A 13269-nucleotide genomic window follows, 5' to 3' on the forward strand; every position below is an offset into this window, starting at 1 on the left:
TGGAGAGATCTGTAATTTTTATTGTAGGTACACATCAACTGTGAGACACAGAATCTTAATTAAAAAAAAATTCCAGAAGATCACATTGTATGATTTCTACATAATTCATTTTCATCTTGTTGCATGAAATAAGTATTTGATACAATGGAAAAACAGAACTTAATATTTGGTACAGAAACCTTTGTTTGCAATTAGAAGTTAGATGTTTCCTGTAGTTCTTGACCAAGTTTGCACACATTGCAGCAGGGATTTTGGCCCACTCCTCCATACAGATCTTCTTCAGTTCTTTCAGATTTTGTGGATATTGCTTGGGACAAGAGGACCGTCTCCCTGGACTATCCCATGCTTCTGCCTCTCAAGGTGAGGCAAGCCCTGACCCCTGATGGACACTATCAGCCTCCTCGGGAAGTCCTTCCTCCATCTCTGGTGGCAGGTCATCATCACTGACGTCAGTCTCCTCAGTTGGGGAGCTGTCTTTTCCCATCTCCCATGACAGCACACCTGAGAGAGGGATCCGCCCAGTCGAGAGAGGGATCCGCCCAGTCGGGACAGGAAACCTACTGAAATAAAAGGGCGGTACCTCTCCCTCGCTTCAGTTGGGTTTCCTGTCCTGACGGGAACCCTTGTGCTGAATCACGGCGGTACTTTTTTGTTTTTGTTTTTTCGTTGATAGAAGATCCACTTACCCACTCCCGTCCCGGCACTTGAAGCACAGGCAGGACGCCTGTATGTCGGCCTTCGGGATGTTGGTAGCGCCGTCCGCAGATCCTTCGGGCTCTTGCGCACGTGCGGGCGTCGGTCCAGCGCAGTCCGGATCTCTGGAGCCATTCTGCGGCTGACACGCCGCTCTCTCCCCCTCTGCTGAGCGACTTCCGGGTGCGCGGCTGGCGTTCAGCGCAGAGCACGCTGGGAAGGTATCAAGACCACCAAAAATTCCTAAGAGTGGCGGTTTATGTACAAGGCTGTCTCAAGCACTATCAGTATGCTGCCCTACCATTCGGCCTATCAATAGCACCGAGAATTTTTACAAAATTAATGTCAGAGGTCATGTCCTTCCTCCGCTCTCAGAATGTAGTTATAGTTCCGTATCTGGACGACTTCCTCATAATAGGGAACTCATCAACACATTGCCAAACACAAATAGAACAAGTCATATCAACGCTACAGCGGTTGGGGTGGAAAATAAATCTTGCCAAGTCAAGGTTGACGCCGGAGCTAGTGCAATCTTTTCTGGGTTTAGTCCTGGATTCCAGGCGTCAGCTTTGTCTTTTGCCAGAAAACAAGCTGGTCAAAATTCAAAATCTTGTAGAGTCAGCAATTCATCACCCCGTAATGACATTGAGAAGGGCAATGTCCCTGTTGGGTTCTCTGACGTCCTGTATACCCGCAGTAAGATGGGCACAGTTACATCTAAGACAATTACAATGGGAGGTCCTGTCAGCGCATAGGTGGTTAAAAGGGCATTTAGAGGGAAAGCTACGCCTTTCATTAGAGGTAAGATTCCCTAAAATGGTGGGCCATAAGAGACCATTTGACATCAGGGGTCCAGTGGATAACTCCGATAGACCAGATCATCACCACAGATGCAAGCGGTTCAGGATGGGGAGCTCATTTGGGGACACTCTCAGTTCAGGGATCTTGGTCCCAATTAGAATCACAACAAGCGTCAAACCTAAGAGAGTTATGGGCTGTAGAAAAAGCTGTAAAACATTTCCTTCCCATCCTCCAGGGTCATCATACCAGGGTCATGTCGGACAATCACGCAGTTGTTGCGTACATCAACCACCAAGGGGGGACGAGATCCCCTTCCCTGATGAAGTCAGCGTCTGTCCTCCTACAACTAGCGGAGCGCCACCTTCTATCCCTCTCGGCTCTCCACATAAAGGGGGTCGAGAATATAAAGGCAGACTACCTAAGTCGCAAAACACTGAGGCAAGGAGAGTGGTCTTTGAATCCCCGGGTGTTTCAACAGATAGTGCAGGCTTGGGGCTTACCTGTGATAGATTTATTTGCCACCCTAAGCAACAGGAAGGTAGAGAGCTTCTGTTCACTAGATCCAAGAGAAAAACCTTTCGCGGTAGATGCTCTCCAAATACAATGGAATTTCAGTCTCGCATATGTGTTTCCACCAATAGCGATGATTCCGATGGTAGTAAGAAAAATCAGAATGGAGCAGGCGAGAGTAATTTTGATTGCTCCATTCTGGCCAAAAAGACCTTGGTTCTCCCTCCTGAGACAAATGTCAGTGACCGATCCATGGATTCTGCCAGAAATTCCGGACCTGCTTACTCAGGGTCCAATATGCCACTCTCAAGTGAAGGGCTTCCATCTTGCAGCCTGGAATTTGAGAGGGCATTACTGAGTAGGCAGGGGTTTTCACCAGGGTTAGTCTCCACCTTGTTAAAAAGTAGAAAGCCAGTAACATTGAGGATATATGGCAGAACATGGAAAAAGTTTCTGGAATTTTCGGGGCAACCTGTGGGGGACAGGGCTCCTGTGGGTACTATTTTAGAATTCCTACAGGGGGGTTGCAACTAGGGTTAGCAACTAATACGCTCAAGGTACAAGTGTCAGCATTAGGAGCCTTGTATAATTGTAATCTGGCCTCCAATAGATGGGTGTCCCGCTTTATAAAATCCTGTAGTAGGTCTAGACCAGTGGTAATTCAGAGGGTTCCTCCATGGGATTTGAATCTGGTGTTAGAGGCTCTGACTAGTGATCCGTTTGAACCCTTGCAGGAGTCATCAGTAAAAACACTTACTCTTAAGACAGTACTTCTGGTAGCGTTGACATCAGCCCATAGGGTGAGTGACTTGCAAGCCCTGTCTATCTCCCCTCCTTACACGCAGATATTTGATGACAGAGTAGTGCTCAGACCAGATCCGGCATATCTGCCGAAAGTAGTACTTAAGTTCCATAGGAGTCAAGAAATTGTGTTGCCCTCTTTTTGTGATAATCCCAAGAACCCAGGGGAAGAGAAATTTCATACACTGGATGTGAGAAGAGCTATTTTGCAGTATATATCTCTGACTAGTCAGTGGAGGAAGGATCAATCCCTATTTATAGCTTTCCAGGGTAGCAGGAAGGGATATGGGGTATCCAAGGGTACTATTGCTAGGTGGATTAGGGAGGCCATTTCCTTATCCTATGCTTCTCGTGGTGCCCCGATCCCTGAAGGCATCAAGGCTCACTCCACCAGAGCCGTGGCTACTTCCTGGGCAGAAAAAGCAGAGGTATCTATTGATCAGATTTGTAAGGTCGCTACCTGGTCCTCACCGTCTACCTTCTTTAGACACTACCGGCTAGATCTATCCTCCTCAACTGACCTTACCTTTGGTAGAAGGGTGCTACAAGCGGTGGTCCCTCCCTAAGGTGTTCTTTCTCCAAAAATCTCTCAGGTGTGCTGTCATGGGAGACGGGAAAACACCAAGGTTACTTACTGGTAGCCGGTTTTTCCGGAGCCCATGACAGCACCTGTATATTCCCTCCCTTCTTTTTCACCCTTTTGGTGTGCACTTTTTAGTGGGTGTTATTTATTATTACAATGTGGTGGTAGATTGCCATGTGTACTAACCAAGGGGCCTCTCATGCTCTGAAAACCAACTGAAGCGAGGGAGAGGTACCGCCCTTTTATTTCAGTAGGTTTCCTGTCCCGACTGGGCGGATCCCTCTCTCAGGTGTGCTGTCATGGGCTCTGGAAAAAACGGCTACCAGTAAGTAACCTTGGTGTTTCTTCATCACACAGTGCAGAGTCGCTGGAACGGCCAAGAAGCCGCTTTCCCCATCAATCTTTTGGAGATCAGGGCAATTTTTCTTGCCCTTCGCCGCTGGCAATCCCCCCTCGCAGGCCAACCGTTTCGCATACAATTGGACATCGCCACTGCTGTGGCTTACATAAACCATCAAGGCGTGACTTGCAGCAGACAGGTGATGGCAGAGGTAACAAGGATTCTGCAATGGGACGAGCGTCACGTTCCTACCTTATCTGTTGTGCACATTCAGGGGGTGGAAAATTGGGCAGACGATTTTCTGAGTCATCAGGATCTCGCATCGGGCAAGTGGTCTCTCAATCCAGCTGTTTTCAACCAAATTTGCCAGAGATGGGGCACACATCGATCTGATTGTGTTTTGGATGAATCTCAAGGTTCCTCATTTCGTAGCCAGGTCTCTGTTGCGATGCTCTAGTGATCCCGTGGTTCCAATTCCAGCTGCCTTATCTTTTTCCGCCTCTCCCCTTGATTCCAAGAGTCGTGAAAAAGATAAAGGCGGAAGGAATTCCCGTAATCCTGGTATCTCCAGACTGGCCAAGAAGGGCCTGGTACGCGGAGCTGGTGAACATGCTCATGGACGCTCCCTCGAGGCTTCCAGACCGTCCAGATCTTCTCACAAGGCCCCCTCTTCCACCAGTGTTTAGTCTCTGAGTTTAATGGCATGGCTGTTGAGCCGCAGTCTTGAGGGAGGATGGTTTTTCCCATCAGGTCATTCAGACCATGATTAGGGCAAGAAAGCTAGCATCTTCGCATATCTACTACAGACACTGGAGTCGCGCACCTGGCACCTCCTTATCGTCCTCCAATAGATCCATGGGGTCTTAACCTTGTCCTTGGTGCACTCCACCACTCTCCGTTTGAGCCCATTCAAGACATTCCGTCTTCTTTCCTGTCATGTAAAGTTGCCTTCTTAGTTGCCATTACGTCCATCAGGAGAGTTTCTGAGTTAGCAGTATTATCCTGCCTTTCCCCGTTCCTGATTCTATATCAGGACAAGGTAGTTCTCAGACCTGTTCCATCCTTCCTACCTAAGGTGATCTCTTAATTTCACATTAATGAAGACATTGTCCTTCCTTCTCCATGTCCCTCTCCGGTCCATTCGCTGGAAAAGTCCACCCACAAGTTGGATCTGGTCAGAGCTATCCGAGTCTACCTCTCAATGAATACTTCCTTTTTGGTACTCACTATAAATTCTCTTTCTTGGAGCCTTCATTGGGGGACACAGCACCCTCCCTAACTGTGTGTAACTTTTAGGCCAACGTGCCTTGTTGTTGGGTTGTTACATATGTTGAGTTCTGCTTTAACACGAACTAAGGTACTTGGTGCCTGTCAGTGGTTGTATACTGCTGAGGAGGAGCTATTTTCCTTTTTTGCCTAGTGTCAGCCTCCTAGCGACAGCAGCATACACCCCATGGTTACCTGTGTCCCCCAATGTAGGCTCCAAGAAAGAGATTTTATGATGAGTACCAAAAATCCCTCTCTTGTGCTTAACATCACATGAATGGGGCCTATCAACTTCCGTATGTCAAACATGTCCACACAATGAGATCAGAGCTTCATTGCCTAATTAGGAAAGAATATAAAAAGTTGCATGTTACAAGACAGGTAAAAAAGGTTTGTCAGGATCCATGAGTAAAACGTGAAGGTTATCTCATTGGAGATCCTACTTCAGTTTTCATGACACTAACCAACTGGTTCCTCGAAATACCGTAAGTTATACTGTTGGTTCAGATGGCGAAACCCGTGATGAGGTTGAGGCTTATGGCTGTAGTATTGTGAGAGCAGGATTTATATTTTATATTTCCAAGATGAAGTCCATTTTCACATAGATCAGATAAGGGGGCTAAGGAATGTCTTTGTGTAACTTAGAAAAAACAAAGCAAAGTGAGAGATACTAAACTTACAGTCTAGGAGGACACCTAGACCCACGGGCTGGGTGTCAACAGTGTTAAATTAGCCAATTAGAAGTATGTATGTATGTATGTATGTATGTATGTATGTATATGCCAGCCCACATATTTAGAGATAAGATGAGCCAATTATATTGTTACTATACATGAATACTGATAAGCTATAAAACCCTTGACCAAGGTATGGAATAAGGAGAGATCTGCTTTGATTCTTAATATATTAGAGTGGCTCTTCCAAATTAAATTGTAAATTTCAAATACGAGCATGGAACAGGCACAATGTCTCAGAACGTCCCACATTGTGGCGACGACAGTATAGACTAAAATATGGCTTCCATGTGGTTATGTAAATCAGCCCTGACCTTTTAGGTACATATTTTTTTTAATTAGGTCCCATGTGTGGGTCAAGTCTATGAGCCCCATTCCGTGTGGACACTTTCCTTTTCCCATCCTCTGTGTATTTTTAACATTTTTGTTCTTATGGCTAACGGAGGAAGAATGGCTTCTAGGTGCTGACCACCAGGGATGGGGCCTAAGAGAACAGCGGAGCGCAGCTGCACTATGTTATTAGCTTGACTCCCATAGAAAAAAATATCCGCTGAAGAAACTGCTTTAAATAGTGAGCTGCGCGGTTGGCGTAACTCCAGAGCGCAGATTTGTTACGTTCTTTCTGTAACTCTCATTTGTTTGAGAGTTGCGCAAACAGCGTAACGCAGCTGCACTCTGCTGTTTTTGTAGCCCTATTTCTGGTGGCCGGCACATAGAAGCAGTGAAAGGCACAGTTGGGAATAACCTTTTAATGGGACTCTATCTACAGGATTTCACACTTTTAACCCTTTCACGACATGCGCAGTAATAGTACGGCGCATGTCGTATCTCCCCCTTTGATGTGGGCTCCGGCGGTGAGCCCACATCAAAGTCGCGACATGTCAGCTGTTTTGTACAGCTGACATGTGCGTGCAATAGCGGCGGGTGAAATCGCTATTCACCCGCCGCTATTAACCTGTTAAATGCCGCTGTCAAACGCAGACAGCGGCATTTAACCGGCGCTTCCGGCCAGGCGGCCGGAAATGATGTCATCGCCGACCCCCGTCACATGATCGGGGGTCGGTGATGCATCAGGAAGGTAACCATAGAGGTCCTCTATGGTTACTGATGCAGGCCTGCTGTGAGCGCCCCCCTGTGGTCGGTGTTCACAGCACACCTGCATTTCTGCTACATAGGAGCGATCTGATGATCGCTGCTATGTAGCAGAGCCGATCAGGCTATGCCAGCTTCTAGCCTCCCATGGAGGCTATTGAAGCATGGCACAAGTAAAAAAAAAAATGTTTTTAAAAATATGAAAAAAATATAAAAGTTTAAATCACCCCCCTTTCGCCCCATCCTAAATAAAACAATTTTAAAAAAAAAACCTACACATATTTGGTATCGCCGCGTTCAGAATCGCCCGATCTATCAATAAAAAAAAGCATTAACCTGATCGCTAAACAGCGTAGCGAGAAAAAAATCCGAAACGTCAGAATTACGTTTTTGTGGTCGCCGCGACATTGCATTAAAATGCAATAACGGGCGATCAAAAGAACATATCTGCACCAAAATGGTATCATTAAAAACGTCAGCTCGGCTCGCAAAAAATAAGCCCTCAACCGACCTCAGATCATGAAAAATGGAGACGCTTCGGGTATCGGAAAATGGCACTTTTTTTTTTTTAAGCAAAGTTTGGAATTTTTTTTCACCACTTGGATAAAAAATAACCTAGACATGTTAGATGTCTATGAACTCGTAATGACCTAGAGAATCACAATGGCTGGTTAGTTTTAGCATTTAATGAACCTAGCAAAAAAGCCAAACAAAAAACAAGTGTGGGATTGCACTTTTTTTTGCAATTTCACCGCACTTGGAATTTTTTTCCCGTTTTCTAGTAAAAGACATGGTAAAACCAATGGTGTCGTTCAAAAGTACAACTCGTCCCGCAAAAAATAAGCCCTCACATGACCATATTTACGGAAAAATAAAAAAGTTATGGCTCTGGGAAGGAGGGAAGTGAAAAATGAAAACGCGCCGCGACTTGAAGGGGTTAAACTATTTATCTGCGCATAGACAAATCCAGCAATACATAGTCGATCTTTTCCTCTGTTACTGAGAAATCAGTATTTGTATGTATTGATATACAAATGAGGCTGTCAAACATCCTGCATGTAGCAAAGGTGGCGGCGCTGGGCAGGAAATAGAGCTGGAGTGACAGAAGCTTCAGATCTACAAATAGATCTTCAGCCTCATTTACATATCCATTCAAACTCCAATTTCTCAGTAACAGAGGAACTGAATAACCAGGTAAAGCTAATGCTGGACTTGTCTTTGAAAGAGCCACATGTATAAATACTTTGAGGTATGAAATCCTGCTGGCAGATTCCCTTCAATACTGTGTCTTCTGGGTACTGTGTACACACAGATATAACTGATGTCTATTACTGTTCAGCAGTGAATAATCTATAGCAGTATTGTGTGATCTCTATTGGTTTCCCCCTCCCTAGGTATGCCAGCGTACAGACCTCACCACCCACCTATGGGTAATCCTCCGTCTCTTAGGCAATCATGGTGCTGCCATTGCAAGGTTGTGGTGTTTGGAAATGGGGTGCGAAAAACTATGAAAGATTTAAGCTTTCCCAAACAGGTATCTTAATATTCTTCCTATACCAATACATGTTAACTGTTCAGAGTGGCAGAAAGTTATCATCAATAGGCAAATGACGGTGTCATCACTAAAATTAGTTTCTGGGCAATAAAGATGACTTGTCTAGAAACTAACTAAAGATATTTCTCATTGACAGGAGCTCCTCACCAGCCCTGGACGCATGGATGGTGAACTTGTTTTCTGCAGCAACAACTGCTTCATGCTGCATTCTGCCGCACAGGCAAAGAGCAACGGGATGAAGGTAATGTCTGCAGCTTAATATCGCATTGGCTATGTCTAAAATGAGAGAACCTTGTCTGCTTTCTTACTGATAGAGTAGCATTCTTGTCTATAGATGGTTTACAGTATTCAATGAGGTTGATCACCAATAACACATGCCATGCACAACAGTGGTGCTGCTCCTGGGAGAAGGCACACATGGTTTTCTAATCACATACAACCCTTTCCTAAAGAGATCTTGGCAGTATGTGCTGCCCAAATCACAGACAGCCTAAATCAGACAAGGGATTCAATATTGCAGCTGTGTATGTTCTCTGAAATGCTGCGGCATCAATCATACTTTGAAAAGCTGGTAAGGGATTGTGGCTCGGATGACTATTCCAAGTCACATGTCTGTTTTTTGTGTCTGTATGCAGTGTTTTTTAAAGGAGCGCAAATACGGACACACACACCCATTGTATTCAATGGTCATGCACACATGTCGGGTTTTTCACATGGACCGCGGACAAAATGTGTGCTGCACACGGATAACATCTGTGTGTCGTCAGTGTGACACATACTGACGCCTGGGAAAAAATGGTACAGTTTGCGCTGTTCCAAGGCGCTGGCTGCGGAGGGCAGCTCTCATCATTGTCGACTGGTCTCCCTGAAATCAACTCGACCAGGCGACAATGATGGGAGATCTATTCAGCACCCATATTAAACTTATTTTTATTTATGTTTTATGTCTTGGGCTCCCATGTAATTTTGATAAACAGCAGAGGGAAAGCTGACTGCTGGGGGCTAGTGTTAACAATCTGGGGAAGGGGCCAATATCCCAAAGGGTTCCCAAGCTATTAATAACACCTCACAGCTTTTGCTTAGCTTTGACATTACTGGTTAGTTTAATGGGGAACCCAGAAAAAAAGAGGTAGAGTCCACCTATAATTTATAACCAGTAAAGTCTAAACAGACAGCTCTGGGCTGATAATAGCCTAGGAAGGGGCCATGGACATTGGCCCCCTTCATGGCTACCAACATCAACCCTTAGCCGCCCCAGAAATGGAGTATCCATAAGATGCGCCAAACCTGGTGCTTAGCCTCCGCTCTTCCCATTTACCCTGGTGCTGTGGCAAGTAGGGTAATAGGATTGAGGTTGATATCAGCTGTTGTATGGCTGCTGACATCAAGCTCAGGGGTTAGTAATGGAGAGGCGTCTATAAAACACCCCATTACTAACCCCATAGTCAAATGTCATAAAGACTATAATAAAAAACAAGTGCATAAAAAACACATACAAAGCACTAATATATAGCAAACTGACATATTTCTATCGGTCTATCATGTTCATCATCACTATCTCTATCTTTGAACATCTTTAATACATATCACTCTTTTATTTCTGTACTGCATTTCATTCCTTACGCATGGCACACAAACACGGGGTACGGATCTCACCAGTACTGATTTTTCCAGTACCAAAATCACCAGGAAGTGTGAAGGAGACCTTAGATTGACAGCTATGAGTGTCTAAGGAGAGACCTGTCAGTTCTGGGGAGCAGAGAGAAAGCCACAGGGCATCAGAGACAGAACCCAGCCAGCTTTTCAGAGTAAAATCATACATTGCTGCAATGGTAGAGCTAGTGTTTGATTCAGGCTGTCCGTGGTTCTGGTAGTATAAATGAATTAATTTCTAATGAAGTTCTATGTAATTAAAAAAAAACATGTCTGCCTTCTCCCAGGAGCAGCACCTCTTAACCTTACTAATTGCTGTAAACCATCTGCAGGAAGGCAGCTGATTTTACTCACCGGTTCCCTTTTATATCTTCATGCAGTATATTAAGGCCATTGGTAGTTAAGTAGCCACAAATACAGTGGCTTGCAAAAGTATTCACCCTTTTGGCGTTTTACTCATTTTGTTACATTACAACCTGGGTTTAAATATTTTTTGCAATCCAATTTGTATGTGATACATCAGCACTAAATAATCTTAAATTGGTGAAGTGAGAATAATATAGGCTTACATTTATGGGATCAAATAACTAACAATTGGCATGTGCATATGTATTCACCCCTTTTGCAGTAAAGCCCCTAAAAAATTCTGGTGCAAGGAATTACCGTCCTAAGTCACATGCTTAGTGAGCGGATGTCCATCTGTGTGCAATCTAAGTGTCACATGGTCTGAATACTTTTGCAAACCACAGTGTGTGTGTATGTATATACACAAATACTTTTCTTTATTTTATGTTTTACTTAAAATAAAAAACATAAATTAAAATTTGTGTCTCAAAAATCTTAACCCCGTCATTATATTTTCATCATATTCTTTCATTAGTAGAGCTGTAAAAGTGCTCAACCTTTTTCTGGGCGGACTACAGCTTTTTTTTTTTTACCTTGCACTATTGTAGGGTACATACGACCTTTTGATTGACTCCGCCACAACATTAAATGAAACATGAAGTGTCTGAAAAATAAGAACCGCTGCAGTTACAGGCTGCGTAGCGGGAGCTGAGCCCGGTCCACACCCCATTGCCCGGCGTGCGACATCCTCTGACTTGTAACTTTGCACTCTAGTTGCAGGAGCAGATACAATAAGGCGTAGTAGGGGTTTGTAAGGCGAATATTGAGCATTGTTGGTGCAGACAGTTTTGTGGGGCAATTGTACATTTCTGCTGACATTGTGAATGAAGGTTTAGCAATGTCTTTATTGGATTAATGTGATTTATTTTTTAGCCCCCGGATTGTTCCTTAACATCTCCATCTGTAAAGGAAACGCAACCAAAGTCATGTCATCAGTACAGTAACAACACTTCTACCCTGGACGTTCATTGCCTTCCGCTGCTGCAGGACAAGTTTTCACCTCCGTCGTCTCCTCCGATTTCATTTCCACCCGCTGCTTTTGAAACTGCGAAGGTTGAGGCAAAGCCGGATGAGCTGAAAGTCACGGTGAAGTTAAAACCTCGGCCGAGAATGGTGCATTGTGGTCTGGATGATTCTCGGCCTTTCGGCAAGCGGTGGAAAGGGATGAAGTGGAAGAAATGGAATATTCAAATTGTTATTCCCAAGATGCCTTTTAAGCCTCAATGCGAGGATGACATAGATGAATTTTTGAAAAGACTAGGAACGTCTCTAAAGCCAGATCCTCTGCCCAAAGATTTTAGAAAATGTTGTTTCTGCCATGAAGAAGGTGATGGAATGACGGATGGGCCTGCAAGGCTGCTCAACCTTGACCTTGACCTTTGGGTCCATCTAAACTGTGCTCTTTGGTCTACCGAAGTCTATGAGACACAGGCTGGTGCCTTAATTAATGTAGAACTTGCTTTGAGACGCGGACTGCAGATGAAGTGTGTCTTTTGTCATAAAACGGGAGCCACAAGTGGCTGCCACAGGTTACGGTGCACCAATATCTATCACTTCACCTGTGCAATAAAAGCACAATGCATGTTCTTTAAAGACAAAACTATGCTTTGCCCCATGCACAAGCCAAAGGGAGCTCATGAGCAAGAACTGACTTACTTTGCAGTCTTTCGTAGAGTTTACGTTCAGCGTGATGAGGTGCGGCAGATAGCCAGCATAGTGCAGCGTGGGGAACGCGACCACACTTTCCGTGTTGGCAGCTTGATCTTCCATGCAATTGGTCAGTTGCTACCACAGCAAATGCAGGACTTTCACTCTGCGACTGCTCTTTTCCCAGTAGGCTTTGAAGCCAGCAGGTTATACTGGAGTATGCGGTACCCCAACAGGCGCTGCCGGTACCTCTGCTCCATCGAGGAGGATGATGGGTTGCCCTTATTTGTCATCAGAGCCCATGAACAGGGACACGAAGACCTGGTCCTGACAGATAATACGCCAAAAGGTATGCACAATAGGGAGAATTTAGCAATTTTTCTGCCACTTTTTCAAAATTACTTTTCAGAAATGTATTGCCTTTTTAGCCGCCTTGGTTATTTTTCTCTACGTTTTTTTATAATCTTTATTTATATAGCGCCAACATATTCCGAAGCACTTTACAGTTAAACAGTTCATACACAAGTCATACGCAACAACGTTTAAAATATAATAAGATGACCCTGCTCATGAGAGCTTACCTATCTGCAATGAGGTGGGGTAGACAAAATACAGGGGGTTATTTATAATGATGGTCTGTCCTTCTTGAGAAATGGGGATAGATAAAAGATGGGGGCTAGATGAAAGCTGCATGAGGTGGTCACCAGCCAGTATTTGTGGTGCTGTTGGGTGCGGTGGAGTTTGATGGAGGGTAATTCTCAGATAGTGAATGGGTTACACACATGCTCTGAACAGATGTGTTTTGAGGGAGCGCCTACAACTGTGTAAGTTGTGGATAGTCCTAATTTATTGGGGTAGAGCATTCCAGAGCATTGGCGTAACTCGGGAGAAGTCTTGGTGCCAGAAGTGGGAGGTATGGATTAGTGCAGAGGTTAGTCAAAAGTCGCTTGCAGAGCGTAGCGAGCAACTATGGGCAGCCAGTGCAGTGACTGGCACAGAGTGGACTCTTCCGACAACCCAGTTAGACCACCCTGGCTGCTGTATTAAGGATGGACTGGAGAGGAGAAAGTCAAGTGAGGGGGAAGCCAATTAATAGAGCATTACAGTAGTCCAGGTGGGAGTGAATCAGGGCAACAGTGAGGGTCTTTGTTTCCATGGTGAGAAAGAAGCAGATTCTAGAGATGTTCTT

The 13269-nt window shown here is 44.8% G+C and overlaps 1 protein-coding gene across 7 annotated transcripts in view; it reads left to right on the plus strand.

Annotated features, from left to right (window-relative positions):
- KMT2C (lysine methyltransferase 2C) overlaps positions 1 to 13269 on the plus strand; it is a 325549-nt gene that overhangs the window by 297170 nt on the left and 15110 nt on the right. For all 7 annotated transcript variants that reach the window (XM_069729749.1, XM_069729752.1, XM_069729750.1 and 4 more), the window contains 3 exons: positions 8215 to 8354; positions 8512 to 8616; positions 11307 to 12429. In XM_069729749.1, coding sequence (XP_069585850.1) covers positions 8215 to 8354; positions 8512 to 8616; positions 11307 to 12429 — 1368 coding nt within the window. The remainder of the gene's footprint in view (positions 1 to 8214; positions 8355 to 8511; positions 8617 to 11306; positions 12430 to 13269) is intronic.

The sequence above is a fragment of the Ranitomeya imitator genome, chromosome 6 (assembly GCF_032444005.1).
Source record: "Ranitomeya imitator isolate aRanImi1 chromosome 6, aRanImi1.pri, whole genome shotgun sequence".
In the NCBI taxonomy this organism is placed as follows: domain Eukaryota; kingdom Metazoa; phylum Chordata; class Amphibia; order Anura; family Dendrobatidae; genus Ranitomeya; species Ranitomeya imitator.